This window comes from Perca fluviatilis, chromosome 4 (assembly GCF_010015445.1).
Source record: "Perca fluviatilis chromosome 4, GENO_Pfluv_1.0, whole genome shotgun sequence".
Taxonomy (NCBI): domain Eukaryota; kingdom Metazoa; phylum Chordata; class Actinopteri; order Perciformes; family Percidae; genus Perca; species Perca fluviatilis.
Genome location: NC_053115.1, coordinates 35,469,915 through 35,488,051, shown reverse-complemented (window position 1 = coordinate 35,488,051; position 18,137 = coordinate 35,469,915). Strand labels below are relative to the sequence as shown.

The following is an 18,137-nucleotide window of genomic DNA, read 5'->3' as shown; positions in this document are numbered from 1 at the left end:
AGTTAATCCTTATAGATTTACTGTGCCACATATGTAACATTCAAATATGATTTATAAAATCATGCCAACAATTAATATTTTAATAGCGTATGAAAAAAGGGTATGTAAGAAGGCTTCAGGTTGCCCTAACAGTTATTGTAGGCCCAGTTTAATATGCAACTTAATTTAATACAATATGTAGTAGGGGGTCCCTGCTACATCTCACTTTAAGTTAAGGGGTCCTTGGCTTAAAAAACATTGAAGACCAAAAGCTTAACCCCAAAACGTGGGGACAAAACCCCACTTCCACAAAAAACATTTTTCTAAAGGCCATAATGACTATAATAGCCAAGATTATATTAAAATCATACCTGCAAACTCAGAAGGGCTGAAAAAGGTGACACATCTCTTCTGTGTTTTTCAGACAAGGGCAGCTACAGTCCGGTGTTGGAATCCTCTCCAGTGAAATACAGACACACTTTTACACCGTTTAGCTGTCAGCATTTTAACCGTGTTCACTCCAGCTGCTAGCTAACGCTAGGCTAACGTTACCTGCTGCCAACTGTAGTGTTAACTTGCGGCGATGTTTCAGTTCCCTCTAACGTCCGTTTTCGGAGCATCAGAGAGAAGCGCAGTCATTAAAGTGGCACCTAAATAAGGCAACGAAATCCGCGTTGCTATTCGGTAGATAACGGTCGTTAAGGCACCGGTGCCGTATTAGCACCGGGTCTGTGCAGGTGCGATGGATCGCGTACAAACCAATAGGGTGTCGGAATGGTATATGTTTATACTTCTCATCCAACCACAATCACAATCACTCTCTCCGGATGGAGCGATCTGGATAGTTTTTTTTGTGTGTGTGTTTTTGAACGATGACAAGCCGGAATGAAAACAAGCCGAACTGAAATGTGAGTAACGAAGCTATTTTTAAAATGTAAGGAGTAGAAAGTACAGATAATTGCGTGAAAATGTAAGGAGTAGAAGTAAAAAGTATGCTGTAAAATAATTACTCCAGTAAAAGTGTGCCAAGATCTTGGCACACATTTTACAAAGAACACAGACAATAGAAACATGATAAATTTAATAATGATATGAGTTTTTATAGTTAGTGGTGAGAAATAAAATAAAATAATTAATATGTGTTTAGATATTTTAATATATATGTTTAGTAAGATATATGACTTAAATAAATAAAAAAATAAAAGTAATAATAATTAAAAAAATAAATAAAAAAATTTTTATTAATTTATTATGTGTAGTGATTTTAAATTTATTATTGTTTTTTTTATAGAATAATTATTCCAAAAATAGGAGCTATGAGCAAGGATACAGAGAGCAGTCTTCCCTGAAGCCGTGCAGCTGAAAGCTGTTGCTAACTCCACCCACACAGCCGACTAATTTGCATGAAGCTTTAAGGCTCTGACACACCAGCCGACCTTCAGCAGAAAAGGCAGTCGGACTGACTGCCTCCCAGAGTTGGTCAAAAAAGTGCCTTCGGAACACACCGAAGCAACGCCAACTTGAGCATACGTTCTGTGCGTGCGCGAGACGTAATACGTCTCCATAACAGCAGGTGGTGCTAATCTGTATTGTCGCCCAAAAAATGAAAACCGGCAGCTGACTGGACGAACGCGTCATGTGGGTCTGGCTTCTCCGGAATTTCAAAGCCAGACCATCATGGCTGCTCGTTCGCAATACGATCTCATATTTTACAAAAATAGTTCACCAAAACGTGTTTCTGAAAACATTTTAAGCGAGAAATAGAATCCGTCTTCATTTCAGATCGACAAAAGGTCAGTTTAAAAGATTTTCGTCAGATTTTGAGAGACTCTAGTCATGCTCATCCCGCTCGTCATTTCCGGGTTAGATCAGATTGGTCATTGAGTCCGACTGCCCGCCTTCAGATTCAACATGTCAAATCAGCCCAAATGAAGGCTGACGGCCCTTCCGACTGACGACGGCACCGAATACACCGAACAGACTCGAGTCGCTGACCTCGCCAGACTGTCCGACGGCCCATAATCGGGTTGGTGTGTCAGGATCTTTAGAGCAAAGGACGTCTCATCCCTCTAAAACACATTTCCTTGTTTCCTCTCCTCACGTGGTTTCCTCTGTCTCTCCCATGCTTTCTCGGTGGGACAGACTCAAAGGCGAGGAAGGGAAGCAAGTGGAGGAAACATTGATGCAATTAAGGGAAGTGAGATTCAGCCCCTGCTGTCCTGTCCATTATCTAACTTAGCTATAATTATCTTATTAGTTGGTCACATCAGCTGATATTATCGATCCAATAGCTCAGCGACACACACTTACATTGTTAGGAATGTGATCCGAAATTATGGAGAAATTAACAACCTTCCACAACCAAGAGTACAGGTTTCCCTGACATTATGGCATGTAGCTACATTTAAATAGGGAAGTTTTTCCTCGCTGCTGTTGTACTAAGTTCAGCCTCTTGGGGGGGAATTGTTGAGTCTATTATAGAGTGTGGTCTAGACCTACTCTATCTGTAAAGTGTCCTGAGATCACTCCTGTTGTGATTTGACACTATACATTTAATTGAATTGAATGTCAATGTTGAATGGTACTGCATGATAAGGCAACCCGTTCTCACTCTGAACTCGTAAAATACGGACGTTTGGACAGTGGCTGTCAGCTAAAGCGACGAAAAAGGCATTCTTCAGCGTGTTTGTATAACGTACCGGCTACACAGGGTTTAGCGTGTAGTATGTAAGGCCGAAGATTCCATGTAAGGAGAATGGTTGGGGTGGCAGGTGGGTCAAACACAGGACTTTCAAACAGGAGCGCGGGGTTTGTGTCCCGCTTGTCACGTTTCCTAAAGTCGCTTTCTTCTTTAACCGTTGCGTTATTCCAGCGTGTCATGGAATCTTAAGCCCACCCACAACCTTTTTCTAAACCCAACCGCCCCGTTCCTGTGTGTCATGGAAACGTAAGCCCACCCACAACGTTTTCCTTGACTTAACTGCGTCAAAAGGGACGCCAATAGTCCCAATCAAGCGTGTTTAGTTAAAGCAAGTTATATGACACTAAAGGAGACTTTTAGCGTCAATAACAACGACAAAGGCACCTGACCAAGCGTCCGTATTTTACGAGATGGGAGTGAGAACCTGTTGGATAAGGGAATGTATGTCTCAGGACTGTCCCCGTTTGGAGGTTGGTGGGCCAGCCACACTTTAGCATACTTCCCAGAGAGAGAGAGAGAGAGGCTGAACTAGGCTGTAGTATCTGATACTTCCCAGAGAGAGAGAGAGAGAGAGGCTGAACTAGGCTTTTAGTATCTGATACTTAACAATGCCCATCATATCAGAGGCAGACAGGACCAGATTTTTTTTTTAAGTTCCAAACTCTGTTTCATCTCTACTAATCTGCATCCCAACCTTCACAAATAAAACCATGTAGATTTAAATACAAGAGATCAGTGAGGACATCAGAAGCCTTCAGATATCAGATGCAGATTGTGACTTGCACACAGGGTGAAGAGCCTCTCCTCAGGCTCCCTCTGGGCACTGTGGACCACCTGGCACCTGAACTTGGAGCCCTGGTCATCCTTGTTGGGGATGAGTTTGAGAAAACTGAACATGGAGTAGAGGCCATTGATGTTTAGGCTCGGGGGAGTGTTGAAGCAGGAAACCATCTCTCCATCTTTAGTCCAAGTCACTGACACGTCCTCAGGACAGAAGTCTTTGACGCACAGGTGCAGTGTACATTCTTCATTCAACAGAGGACACAACGGTTCACAGTCAATGAACATCACATTAGGAGGAGTTCCTGTTCAAACAGACATGGGATATGTGCCATAAAACAGGTTAAAGGTTGTTACTGTATGTGCAGCATTTTGACCTGAATAAATTGTCACATTTACCCTTGTGTTTATTGTCCTCGGGGCGGGAGGGAGAAGAATAAATGAGTAGAAGAATTTTAAACAAAACATTCTTGTTAGCACCTCTAAATCTGTGAGTGCCTACTCTGGGTGAGGAATGAGTCCACGTAGCTTTTTTCTGACCTTTCAACCACATCTCAGCATCTTCCTCAGAACATAGAGTTGTTCTGGAAATAGGCATTAGTTGTCAACAAGTGTTATCGTGTGACCAGAGTTTCACATGATGACAACTGTCTGTCATGAAACCATGAGATGGGGTTGAAAGCTCCTGGAAAAGGTAGTTATGTAATATGTAGGCTATGTTTTAAGAATCTTCCATGTTCACATTCTTTCACCTTAAGGTTGGTATTTGTTTTATTTTATATTTTATTTAAGTTATATTTTAAACCTTTTACCTTAACTTCTGCACAATGTCTTAAATTAAAGCTATAGTGCGTAGTTTCTGCCGCCCCCATGAGGAATTCATACGCGTCCACAAGCCTCCCCTCTGCAGTCACAGATTTACTCAAAAGGATTATCTAAATGTACTTGCAGGAAACATTTGGTGCTGCTACCTTGAGTGTTGATGTGGTACAGGACATCTTTGTAACCCGGAGCAGAGAAGCTGGAGTGGTAAACACGGCAGGTGTAGACGGCACTCTCATCCTCTCTGGCCATGACCAGCTCAATCTTACTCCACACGCTGAAGAGGCGGTTGTGGTCGGAAAAAGGTCCAAAGTGTTTCACGGTGCACACCTGCTCCCCATCGTTCCTGGACCACTCCAGGTCGATGTCCTGGGGGTAGAAGTTCTCCACCCTACAGCAGAGAACCAGCAGCCTTTCCACCTTGGGGATCTGAGGGATGCTGGAGATCTGTAGGAAAGACGGCTCCACTGGAGGTGTGTGAGTGTGTGTGTTGAGAAGGGATGGCAGTACGTGTTATATAACAATACAGAACACTATCACTGCTCTCAGCAGCATAATTTTCCACATTGCATTTTGCTAACACTAACATGTTAGCCATGTCAACTTCATAAGGTGATATGTCAATGTTGTGATTGAAGCTTAACAAAATGTCAGGGGGGGTCACAATCTGGCCAGCAGCTGACAAATATCCGCACCAAATTATTGAAGCGTCAGACAGACTGATCAACCTCAAGTGATCTTGTTTCAGAAAACATCATACAATGTCAATGACAAAACTGTCCTCCCCAGAAAAAACATCAACACAAGTCGTTTTTTCAAGCAACAATTATGACCTATATTTACGTTTATAGTGGCGGCACTCTCTAGCGGCCGTAGTAGTTATGAAGGGAACAAAGCAGGAAGTAAGGTGCCAAATTTCCATGTAAGGAGTTAAGTTGGGGTGGTGGACGGGTCAAGCAAACATTGGACTTTCACCCTAAGGACTGGGGTTTATGTCCTGTTTGGAAATGAAAGTAAACAGCAAGTTCTTTTGTTTTTTTACCTCATGCAACAAACGTGTGTAACCGGATATAAAGTAGCGTCTGATTTTAACCCAAATTACAATCTTTTTCGACGAAACTGCTACTGTTTCTACGTTAAAGATGTGTTTAAAACATGCGACCGTTACGTTTTCTGCTTTAAATATGAGGACGGAAAACGCTCCTGTGGGTCGTATTAGAGGGGAGGAACAAACGACCCATATCGCCGTAAGGTTTGGAGGACTGGTTGACAGTGACATGAATATAGTTTCTGTTGGAGCTAAAGTTACTCACCTTTCACCTGGACTGTGGTCTTTCTGCTGACGCTCTTGCCCCTGCACAGCACCACACACTGGTATTTGGTCAGGTCTTCATTGACAGTCAGACACACAGTCAGGACAGATGTGTGGTGTGTGCCATCTGACTGGAGACAAGCCTGTTCACTCAGATCCTCACTGACCAACAGGGGATCAGATTCTGACTGGACCACTGAGTCTGCGCTGCTTCTTAATTTAAACCATTTCACTTTAAGCTCCTGCTGTCTTGCTCCTCGGATGGTGCATTTGAGGTCGGTCTGCACCTGAGCATATATGATGCTGGGTTGGCTGATTTCAGAAACACTTGGTGGAGCTGTGGAGAGAGATAGAGATGCATGATATTGCACAATTAAGACAATCAGTATCAGTAACAATCAAGTATTTTCTCTTCATTCTGATTATGCAACAAACTTGAATTATGCATTATACAGGTTACAAATTAAAGGCCTTCACAGTCTACAGATCTTAACCCAACTTTGTTCAGTTGGATGTTCAGTAAATGAGGTGCTACCGTCACTAAAACAAATAAGGAAATATCTCGGAAAAAAATGTTGTTGGAGAATCTTTGACAAGGAGCCCTGAAGCTGTTCTGGAGGCTAAGGCCAGTAGCTGTACAGTAGCTGCTCTGATTGTTCCATGTACTGCTGACTAGTTTAAGCTCTAACACTGCATCACATTTTACAAGCTTTTACACATAAAGATTTTTCTCAGAAATATAGTGAAGTAAGAACTGTCACAAAATGGAAAAAGTGGATTCAAGTATCATTTGACAACCACTGGTAGCATAATGGAACAGTATTTCTACGGGTGAATCCCTGTTTTTTATACCATTGACACGCATCAGGATGATATAGCATCCGCACGAGCAAGCCGGAGGGGAATATTCATTCCAGCTGACAGTGGTAGTAACGTACCTAGAAATGCTAAAAGGGGTCCTTGAGGGTTGATTATACAATTGTCATATACACAGAGGTGTCAAAAGTATTCACATTCATTACTCAAGTAAAAGTACAGATTTTTGTAGTACAGACGGTTTGAAAATACTTTTGTAGTAGTTGAAGTATCAACTCAAGCTTTTTACTTAAGTAAAAGTGTAAAAGTACTGGTTTCAAAACTACTTAAAGTGTAAAAGTAATGTAAGGCAGATATCTTCAACAGGAGGTCCTCAGAGTCATTGCAGGGGGGCCTCCAAATTATTGTAAATTTTTGAGTCTTAAAAAAAAAAGAAAATGAAAATGCCTTAACATAATTCCAATATATTATTAGCAAATATAAATTCCCACTGATGATAGGCTTACTGGCCTATAGGTTAGGTAGTCACTAAGATATCAGCCCACAGATACAGTTAATCCTAGATTTACTGTGCCACATATGCAACATTCAAATACGATTTATAAAATTATGCCAACAATTAATATTTTAATAGCTTATGAAAAAAGGGTATGTAAGAAGGCTTCAGGTTGCCCTAACAGTTATTGTAGGCCCAGTTTAATATGCAACTTAATTTCATACAATATGTAGTAGGGGGTCCCTGCTACATCTCACTTTAAGTTAAGGGGTCCTTGGCTTAAAAAACATTGAAGACCCCTGATGTAATGCCATTAAGGACAAAAGCTTAACCCCAAAACGTGGGGACAAAACCCCACTTCCACAAAAAACATTTTTCTAAAGGCCATAATGACTATAATAGCTAAGATTATATTAAAATCATACCTGCAAACTCAGAAGGGCTGAAAAAGGTGACACATCTCTTCTGTGTTTTTCAGACAAGGGCAGCTACAGTCCGGTGTTAGAATCCTCTCCAGTGAAATACAGACACACTTTTACACCGTTTAGCTGTCAGCATTTTAACCGAGTTCACTCCAGCTGCTAGCTAACGCTAGGCTAACGTTACCTGCTGCCAACTGTAGTGTTAACTTGCGGTGATGTTTCAGTTCCCTCTAACGTCCGTTTTCGGAGCATCAGAGAGAAGCGCAGTCATTTAAGTGGCACCTAAATAAGGCAACGAAATCTGCGTTGCTATTCGGTCCGGTAGATAACGGTCGTTAAGGCACCGGTGCCGTATTAGCACCGGGTCTGTGCAGGTGCGATGGATCGCGTACAAACCAATAGGGTGTCGGAATGGTATATGTTTATACTTCTCATCCAACCACAATCACATTCACTCTCTCCGGATGGAGCGATCTGGATAGTTTTTTTTGTGTGTGTGTTTTTGAATGATGACAAGCTGGAATGAAAAAAAGCCGAACTGAAATGTGAGTAACGAGGCTAATTTTAAAATGTAAGGAGTAGAAAGTACAGATAATTGCGTGAAAATGTAAGGAGTAGAGGTAAAAAGTATGCTGTAAAATAATTACTCCAGTAAAGTATAGATACCCAAAATTTCTACTTAAGTAAGGTAACGAAGTATTTGTACTTTGTTACTTGACACCTCTGCATATACAATTGTCATGATGTTTATATGTTGGTCTGTTGCAGGCTGCAAATTAATATATATATATATATATATATATACATGATATATCAATACTAATAGTGTCACTAGCACCTTTCACACATAGATTTTACAATAGCGTCACAATGAAGTTCTGCCGTTATGCCGGCTTTGTTTCTTCCCACAGAACCAAGCAAAGGCGAAATAATGCCACTCCAGTGTATGATTTTGCATAGCATCCTGGTATTCCGGAGCTAAAGAGCCATGACGTGTTAAAGGGCTGTCACACCAACGAGACAGAAAAGAACTAGTGGCAACGAAGACCGACTGTGGTGTCTCCTCACGTCTCTTCAAGTCGCCTGTGTCTTGGCTAAAAAGTTGCACTTGAACACACGACAAAGACTAGAGCTGATGGCCAATGTTTTCTTAATACATTCATGTGGCCAACTAGCACGAACGCCTGCGTAAGAGGAATACTCCATGCTATGTAAAATAGACAATTCAGCATAAATTTTGCAGGGCTGACGGAAGGGCGACTGGAGAGGACTGCACCTTCTAGAACTACTAAAACTACTCAACTTAAGGTCAAGGAAAATATTCATGAAACAATATATGATCTCATGACATCCAATATCAAAACCACTTATGACAGTTTAAAGGTGCCCTGCCATACAAAACCGTTTTTACTTGCATTTTTTTAAATATGTTAGGTCCATATGTGTTTGTGTTATGTTGTGAATGTGAAAATGAACTGCTACCTCCTCTGTCAGCTCTAGCCACTGAAAAGAAATAAGCAGAGAAATCAGGCCAATTACAAAAGCTGGTCAGTCTGACATCATGTTGCCTGAGCTCATTACTATTCATGAGCATGCCGAGTTGGGCTGGGTAAAGGATTCTGACAGCCAGGCTCTCATTGGCTAGCTGTTAGCCAATCAGATTCAAACAGCTTAGCTTGTTGAATATTAATGAGAACTGGCAGAAATCGAGCTAAGTCTTCCTGTAGGCTTTCTATACCACGCTAGAATGGCTTGAAACAAGGTAACCAAGGCATTTTTTCCACAAAAAATGTTACAGAGTCCATGGTAGAACTTCAGACATTACCACAAAGTAATGAAATACGTTTGGCAGGGCACCTTTAATGTGATGCTAACACATAAAGCTAAATAGTTTCTTTAAGTTTGATAATTGACTGCTATGACATATATTTAACAGGTTATGTTGTCTAAGTTAATGTCAAGTTGTCATAACAAAGACATCTCAAACAATTTCAACTTTGAACCATTCAGACTCCTTCATGTTCACGACAGGTGTCATGTCATAATTATGACAATGTCATGTCAGTCATCATGACATTCATTCAAGTAAAGTGTTACCAAAATATTTATGTATAAATTAATTTGATGAAATTGTAGCATTGCATTGAATCAGGTTAAGATCTACCTTCGACATGCCGACAGTTATACAGTTAATGTGATCCCTCAAACTCCATCACATCCACACTGAGCTGTTCACTCTCAGTTCAATGTCTCAATATGTTCAGTCGAGCTGTAATTAGATGCAAGATGTACCTTTACAGAAATACCTGTAGAGAATCAACGCGCCTCCAATGACAGAGGTGACCAGCAGCAGACTGATGACACTGGTGACAGCTATCAGTGTGACAGCACTGTAAAGAGGCTGTGATGGCGCTGCAGGGGAAAGGATTTAAGAGATTCATATAGTATATGTGTAATTTAAGTATGGATAATGACTGGAAGAAAAATGTAATCCTACCCTGAACAGTCAGTGTAACAAATCTGCTGTACGGCCGGCTGTAAGTCTGGTGCTCCACCTGGCAGATTATGTGTATCTCTGCATCTTTCACTGCTGACGAGTGCAGTGTGAGGCCACTGCGAATACTGTAGGTGCCATCTGGATTGTGAATGGCCATTTCGGTGCAGACACGGGAGAGGTGGTTGGCACCTGCGTGGACAGTGTGGGAGCCATTTTGGATGAGCCATGTCACGGCAAGTTTCTCTGGATAGAAACCTGTGATGTCACACTGTATGGTCTTCTCCTCCCCCTCTGTCACTGCTGCCTTTTCTGGGAGAAACACTGAAGGCAGAGCTGGGGGAGTCAAAAACAGTAAGGTTTTACTTCGTAAATTCTACAACACACATTCATGCACCATATAACATTCTGCTGTAATGCTTTTTTCTGCCACAGCCCAATCAATGGCAGCACAGAAATTAGCAACAAGCTAACTTTGGTGGACATACTGTAATGGAGCAGCTAAAGGGACAGAAATGATAGGAGTTGGTGGAGACCAAAACAGAGATAAAAGAACAGTGAATATTAAACTTGCATTCATGAGGTAAACAGAAACACAACTCTGTTTATAAATAAGCAATTGTTTGCTAATATATTTGCAATAAAAAAACTTGATATGGTAATTATATAGGCTAACAATATTGTGTTTCAAGCTTGTTCTGCCTCCCCAAGTTGCCAAAAAAATGTCTCACGGCTCTCTCTCTGTCTGTCTGTCTGTCTCTCTTTCTCTCTCTCTCGCTCTCTCTCTCTCTCTCGCTCTCTCTCTCTCTCTCGCGCTTTCTTTCTCCTCCCCAAACCAGTCAGGGTAATTGACTGCTCACCAAGAGTCAGATTCCACCTGAGGTTTCTGCCTGTTACTGTAAAAGGAAAGATTTTTTACGTCACTGTCGCTCAAAATGCATGCTCTTGTAAATTATAGTGTGGTCTAGACCTACTCTATCTGTAAAGTGTCCTGAGATAACTTCTGTTATGATTTGACACTAAAAATACAATTTAATTGTTATTGTACAGGTGAGAATGGTATCAATCTTCTCATTTACCCTCTGAGCAAGAAAGCAAATAAACATATTTCCCCCAAAAAAGGATTTAATAATAAACAAAAACACTCCTACTCTACAGTTCACAACTAGAACTGCAAAAAGTATGAATTATAATTAAACACCTGGTTAAACACCTGGTTTTAACAGTAAAGATTATTCTGGTGGCACACTCCAGCTTCCATAGCAGAAATCTGACATGCAACTTAAATGACTGCAAGGGGAAAAATCTAAATCATTCGGAAGAACATGTACAGTCTTGTGTTAGCGAGAGTATGACTTTTGTATAACTTTTCTCAGTGATCTAATTTACTTAAAGACAGTTTGCAATTTCTTTCTAGGCTGGTTAGAGAACATTCTTATTAAACCTCTTTCTAAATCAGTAGCACATCTTGAGCTAGAGCATGTGACACATTAGAGTGGAAACAGGCAGAGGAATACCCAGCACTTCCAGTGAAGTGGTCTCTGTGTAGACCACAGGTGTGATGATTCTGCAGGTGTACAGCCCTTCATCTCTCACAGTCACATTACGAAGCTGCAGAGAGGCATCACTTTCTAGCAACTTCATTCTATCCACCACAGAGCCATCTCTGCTCCCATGTGCTCTACCATCCTCAAAAGTGTACACGACGCTCTTCTCTGCATGTTTATCCACCATGTTCCACTCAATGGTTAGAGTGCTCAACTCCAACAGCTTGGACAGTTTATCAAACCGGCAGCTGAGAGTCACATCTGCCCCCACCAACACAATGAGCTTTCTTGTCGTATCAGCTGAGGAACCTGGAAACACAAAAGGGATTAGTGCATAAAGGTGGAGAAAAAAAAGAAACTGTGCAAGAGACAAACACAGATCTTTCCTTTACAGTGTCATACCAGAACAATAATTTAAAAAAAACTTACCTCTACAGTGCAAAACAATAACTATGAATTTAATCATAATTTTAATATTTTGTAGGTGTTCCATTTGGACTCAGATGTCACAATGCCAGTTCATAATAAAGTGATTACAGTTCAAAGAGATTCTAAAGAGATTGGACTAAGGTTAATGTGGTGGTTGTGTCACCGAACATGTAGAGTAGGGCTTGGCTGGTAAACATTCACCTGATTGCTCCGGTACTCATTGTTCTCTAATGCACTTCCTCCTGGACTCTGACCCGTGGCTGTTACCTGAACTTTCACATGCCAGCCGTAAGGTGCTCATGAGAGGGGCCACAACAACCACTTTGTTTGGCCTAAACCTGATACCGGCTTTTAGTTTTGTAAATGTATTAATGCAGTCAAAAAATATGTACTGATTTAAAATGTCTGCACTATTGCCATGCCATAACACAACTCTAACAAAAATAAATGATCGCCGCTGTGTGTAATTGCTCTTGAAGGAATTGTTGGGTCTCTGTAAAATATAGTGTGGTCTAGACCTCCTCTATCTGTAAGTGTCCTCAGATTATGCCTGTTATGATGACACTATAAATAAAAATTTGCTGAAAATGTAATTTCATTTTCCAAAATGTTGAACTATTCCTTTAACACACATAGCTGAATATCTGGCATGTATTATTGCAAAATGTGACTGAAATGTTGATACAATTATTGACCATCAGCTGTAAAAGCATTATGCTTTTTGCCTTTACAGTAGTCTCGCTTTGCCACACTCTTCTCCAAAGCGCTATAGGAGAATCTGGCTACTCCAAACAGCATTCAGGGATGGGAGGAAAATGTGCTCTGGTTTAATGCATTTCTTTAAACCAATCAGAATCGTCATGGGCGGTCCTAAACTCTGCACAGAGCTGCTGCAAAATAGTCATGTGAGAGAAAACTCAGATAGGACAGTTGGTCTAGCTAGTTGTCTCAATTTACCATGCAGAGATCTGAGGAGCAGTTAACCATAGTCCTCATAAATACATTGAATTTAAAATTTCAACACAATGAAAGGGGAGGGAAACAGAAAATACATGCATCCGGCGGAATTTCTTGCAGCACCGGAGCAATCCCTGAAGTGGAACGCGAAGGATATAGACTTATATAGACTTTACAGTGACTTCACCAATGGAGGTGTGACCACAAGTATGGAATGCTACAAAGCAGAGATGGGAACTGGAGTTTGTGACTTGAGTCGCATTTAAGTCGCACTCACAATGACTTCAGACTCATCCTTAAAAGACTTGAGACTCGGACTCAAGATTTGAGAATCATGAACAATCTGTATTTTATTTTTGTGGCGCATTAATTAATTAAATGTCTGACAAGCTGAATTCCATTCCCTCCCCATTACCATGCGTAACATTAGGCATGTGGTGAAAGTGACAACAGATGACTGCAGCAAGCCTGAGATCCTCCGAGTAGCAAGCGTGTGGTGAGCGGCACCGTAGTGGCAAGCATGGGGCAGGGTTGAGGACAGTGACAAGCGAGTGGCACTGATTTGGCACCCACAAAGGATCTGCTGAGCTGAGCAGCACCACAGTAGCAATCTGTCACATTTCCTCGGAAAACCTACAGGAGACTAAGTGTGTCCTTGGTTTGTTGGAAAGATCTACTTTTTTGTTTTGCATTCATCTTATTTAATTATTTCCACCAAGGAGATTAGGATTTCGCCTTTCAGTAGATGCCACAGAGTGTCTCTATGTGCCACAGGGTATCAGTACAGTAGATGCCCCAAGCAGCCACAGGAGTGCCACAGTGTAAAGTCATGCTGCTTTGTTTTGTTGGGATACAAAACTATGTCTCTTAAAAGAAAAAAAAAACCTTTTTATTTTATATAGGCCTTAGTGGTCCCCTAATACTGTATCTGAAGTCTCTTTCCCGAAATTCAGCCTTGGTGCAGAATTACAGCCACTAGAGCCAGTCCCACAATGAGCTTTCCTTAGTATGTGCCATTTCTGTGTCTGTAGCTATTGAGGAGGAGAGAGGGGGGGGGTTGGCCTTGACCAACTGCCACTTTGCTCATTTGACAGCCATGATGTCTCTCTCTCATGGGTGGGCCAAATTCTCTGGGCGGGCAAAGCAGAGAAAGTGGAGGTAGCCTTCCAGATTGGCCCATCTGAGCTTTCATTTTCTCAAAGGCAGAGCAGGATACCCAGGGCTTGGTTTACATCTATCGCCATTTCTAGCCACTGGGGGACCATAGGCAGGCTCGGGGAAGTCATATTAATGTTAAAAAACCTCATAAAGTGAAATTTTCATGCCATGGGACCTTTAATTTATTAAGTAGATTAGGTTTTTTATACATATTTTAATTATAATAAAACAGAGGATTTGTTTTCATTATTGTATTTAGTAGTAGTTTATTGAATTTTACCAGTTGATAATTGGTTACGTGGGCTACAGGCAGGTTCAGGTTTATGGTTGACCATGTAATGTTACAGGCTTATTAGGTTACCTTACACTGGGTTTGAGAGGCTATGGTGTGTGTTTTTTTACAGTAACATTACATCATAAGCATCATAATTAGTTGGGGTCTCCGTGTAATTATACTGTATAATGTTAGCAATATTTTCATGTTACCCTGAGTAACCTATATCAATTTTGGGGGCAAAATACAGTTATTACATTTTAAGGAAAGCCTTGTGTTTTTTTCATGTTGCATTGCAATAGCCTGTTTAAAATGATCATACACACAACTAAGCAATGCTGATGCATGCTAAAAGATAAAGGAGTGATGATACAGTACTTAATATGAATTCGTTAGGTAAAGCCATGCAGGGTTCTAAGCTGTTCTAATCATACAACGCTCATCACAACCATAAGAGACCGGACTTGGACTTGAGAACAAAGACTTCAGACTTGACTTGGACAAAACAAGCAGCTGTTTTCTGCTAGATTCCGTGTTGAAACCCGAGGATGGTCGCTGCTGTGCTGTCTGCTTTCTATGCAATATTAACTGTAAATAAACATGGGCCAAACTACAGTGTTCCAAAACAAAAAGCAGACGCTTTGTTCAAAGTTAATGCATCCAATTCGTTTTTTTTATTACGGTTCTGTTTAATGTGATTTTGATAGATCTTATTCTATTTAAATTAATGTCTGACAGCTAATTGACAGTCAGTGAACTCCAGTGTCTTTATTCCTTAGATGGGTGATCTTAATTATGCTAATTCACAGAACAAGTCAAAAGCAAATGAGCTGCATGTCATTCATACAGTATGAGGGGCTTAAAAAAGGAACATATCCCAGCAAGCACTGATTTGTTGATTTTTCCGGTTGCAAGATGCATAAAGAACTGAGGTTACAACAGACTGACTACAGATCAAGACTACGTATGACCATTGTTTCAACAATACGTAAAATAATTTTTAATAAGATAATTAATTAATTAATTAATTAATAAGATTTATTGTTCCAGAGGGATATTTGTTTTCATATCCAGTACACAGAAACATATAAATCTGCACATACCAACATACATCTTTCATGTCTTGCTCTGTAGTAAAGCGGGGCAACAGGCACTTGTGTCTCTGTAGTTTCTTGGTACATGCTACCACAATATCAGCAATAATGGATGTGAGGATGCTAATGTGTCTTACTAATAAGAATGTAGCCTGACTTTGTATGTAACATTTTTGTAGAAGTGGAGACAAATTGTTCCAAAATGTGCTAACATCACTACAAAGTCACTTTTTATTATATTGGCCTTCCATAAGAAGAAACAACTTCTTTTTTTGCACAATAACAGCTTTGTAATTAGAACATACTTTTAGAAACATAATTTCCAGAGATGTTTGTCCCTGTACACAGCATGGACCATCATCCCACCATTGACCTCTTCCTCCCTCTCAAGCGAACCTCATCAAGCTTTTTAATGACTGCTGACGACTTGCTTGATGCCGCTGCATAGCTCTTCAGCAGCCTCTCAAACAGTGCCTCGGTGTTGGGGTGGGTACTGAGGAAAGCCTTCTCCAGCACGTATAGGTCCACCCCCTTATCCTCCGGCAGAGCAGAGATGTAACTCAGGCCGAAGTCGATGAGGAACAGGTCAAACTCCCCATCCTCCAGGCCGCATCTCAGCAGCATGTTGGAGGTGGTCAGGTCTCCATGGATGACGTCCTCGTCGTGCATTTTGGCCAGGATCTGGCCCACTCTGTCAGCCAGTCGCTCCAGCACCGGCTCCTTACAGGAATCAGACCGCTGAGTGGATGCGATGTGGTCACGTACAGTTGAGGAACCCACGATCTCCTCCAAAAAAATACAGTGGGATGTGTAGTCCACAAAATAGACTACAGGGGCAGATATGCCTGAGGAAGGGGAATGAGGAGAGTCTGATTTAACAAATTGTTGTTGTTGGGCTCTAAAGATACAAAAGCAACACCTTATAAGCATGTGTTTTCTCATATTAAATGATAAGGATGACATTATCCTTTTCTTTACTCTTATTCTTCCTTATTGTCAAAAAATCGCAGGCAAAAACGTAAACCAACTATGTGTTAGTGCATCTCTAAGTACTATTAATGGAGGAAACATTGAGGAAATAGTTAATTTGTTGAGGACTATTTTTAGCGCTGATTAATACTCATTTGGTGTGAGGATTTGGGGCAGCAGGTTTCTAAAATGTGAGGATTTGCTGCTTTTCTCTTTTATTTCACTGATGATTATCTTTGGGTGATATTATGATGTTAAGACAAAACAGGCCATTTGAAGGCATCGCAGTTGGCGTTTGGGTCGCTGTGATCTAACGTTACATTTTTCTGCGGGCTTCTCACCCGGTCAACTACTTCTGACGGGTCACAGATTTTGTTGCACGGTTCGCGGTATACACTCTCGGCTAGGTTAGCTGGAGTTGAAGATAATATCGCTACTTTTATTTAACCGTATTTTGTTGGTAAGTATGCTGCTCTGGATCAAGTCCACTCAGACCTCTACAGTGTGAAGTCCAGACCGGGTCCGGACCAGCAGAGGGAAACTTGCCTGCTCTCCGGCAGCGCAGTATGGAGCGGACCTCCTGCACCGTCCTGCGGTGGGTCAGTTTCTCGTCCAGCATTGGGTGTCTGTAGCGTTTCGGGAACCTTTCTTTCACAATTGTCGGCTTTCCCAGAAACTCTGCCCGGTACACCCGGGCTTCTGCTCCTTGTTTTACTAACTTTGCTTTACTGAGGAACTCTTGGACCGCCATGCTCTTCTCCTGGGCCATGTTTACTTCCGTTGTTTTTCTCTATGGTTTTTCTACTGTCTGCTGTCCTCGTGCTTCCTCTGCTCTGTTTCTACAGGCTGCCACCTAGCGGCCACTAATGAATACACATCAACTATAGAACTAAAAGAAAGGTTTTACATACTAGTCACATCTTACCTTGGTCAGTGTATCTTTTGGTCATTCGATTATCATTTAATAAAAAGGTATTAAAAAGACGAATTTGATTTTCGTTTTAAAATACAAAATTTGAAATTGAAATACAAGGCGTTTTTTCCTTTTCCTGGTCAAAAGGGGATGCGAGATATTTAACAAAATATGCTTGATATTCATTTTCTATTTCATATAACAAAAAATAAAATCACTCGAAAATAGAACCGGATGTTGTCATTTCCAATGCAACACGGCACAGGCTAAAATGACTTTGGAACATATATACTGTTAATATTAATATTTACAGTCTATGCTTTGGAACCCTACTCTGCTTGATGATGCTTGAGTGGACTTTTATTTAAAAATGTCACATTAGTTTATTTCCCTCTCCCTGCCTCCCGTCTCTTAGTACTGACATTATGCAACATGACCCCACACAAATTGCAACAGAAACTCTTTCAACTGATCTAGTCTCATAAAAGTCTCCTCTATAACATAAAAAGTCCTAAGAAATTCAAGTAGTGGAAAGTATTGAAAAATACTGAAATCAGTAATGCCAGTTTCCCATTGCAGCCTATGTAAAAGAGACACTACAGGTGAATAGGGAAATATTTTAACTTCCAGATATCCCCATTAAACTTCCCCAGTTGATTATTTACATTAAGACAATAATCTCTTGTATTACAAGTATTCTGAACATGTACTTAATTATACAAATGACTGAGGCATTGTCTAATTAAATATGTGCTAATGTGCATAAATAATGGTGTTTCAGTATTTTTCAACTTGGACTTGAACTTATATGTTATAGAGGAGACTTTTATGAGTAATACACATTTGTCAGATTTTCTGTTGCAATTTGTGGGAGATTCACTCCTTTTTTTCCTCACATAATGCTTTTAGGCCTACTCTCCCCGCTCAGAGACAACTTCGCTGCGAAAAGAGTTGATACCAGCTCAGGAAATAAT

At 40.8% G+C, this 18,137-nt stretch overlaps 1 protein-coding gene and 1 gene segment (V, D, J or C); both read right to left on the bottom strand.

Moving 5' to 3' along the window:
- Nucleotides 1-1,816: 1,816 nt before the first annotated feature.
- LOC120556915 overlaps nucleotides 1,817-18,137 on the bottom strand; it is a 22,464-nt gene continuing 6,143 nt past the window's right edge. Inside the window, 6 exon segments of the C gene segment in view lie at nucleotides 1,817-3,765; nucleotides 4,432-4,749; nucleotides 5,596-5,931; nucleotides 9,621-9,740; nucleotides 9,826-10,158; nucleotides 11,340-11,678. Of these exon segments, the coding sequence occupies nucleotides 3,425-3,765; nucleotides 4,432-4,749; nucleotides 5,596-5,931; nucleotides 9,621-9,740; nucleotides 9,826-10,158; nucleotides 11,340-11,556 (1,665 nt within the window).
- tp53rk (TP53 regulating kinase) lies at nucleotides 14,726-17,058 on the bottom strand. The gene is made up of 2 exons (XM_039796790.1): nucleotides 16,797-17,058; nucleotides 14,726-16,126 (listed from the first exon to the last, which is right to left on the bottom strand). Exons 1-2 carry the CDS (start codon nucleotides 17,017-17,019, stop codon nucleotides 15,639-15,641), a joined length of 711 nt encoding a protein of 236 aa, XP_039652724.1. The 5' UTR covers nucleotides 17,020-17,058; the 3' UTR covers nucleotides 14,726-15,638.

What these genes read in the sequence shown, in the direction of transcription:
- tp53rk (XM_039796790.1), bottom strand. Translation starts at nt 17,019, where the DNA reads ATGGCCCAGGAGAAGAGCATGGCGGTCCAAGAGTTCCTCAGTAAAGCA. An exon ending in ACTGCGCTGCCGGAGAGCAG is followed by an intron (nt 16,127 to 16,796) that starts GCAAGTTTCCCT and finishes CCCCTTCCTCAG; the next exon opens with GCATATCTGCCCCTGTAGTC.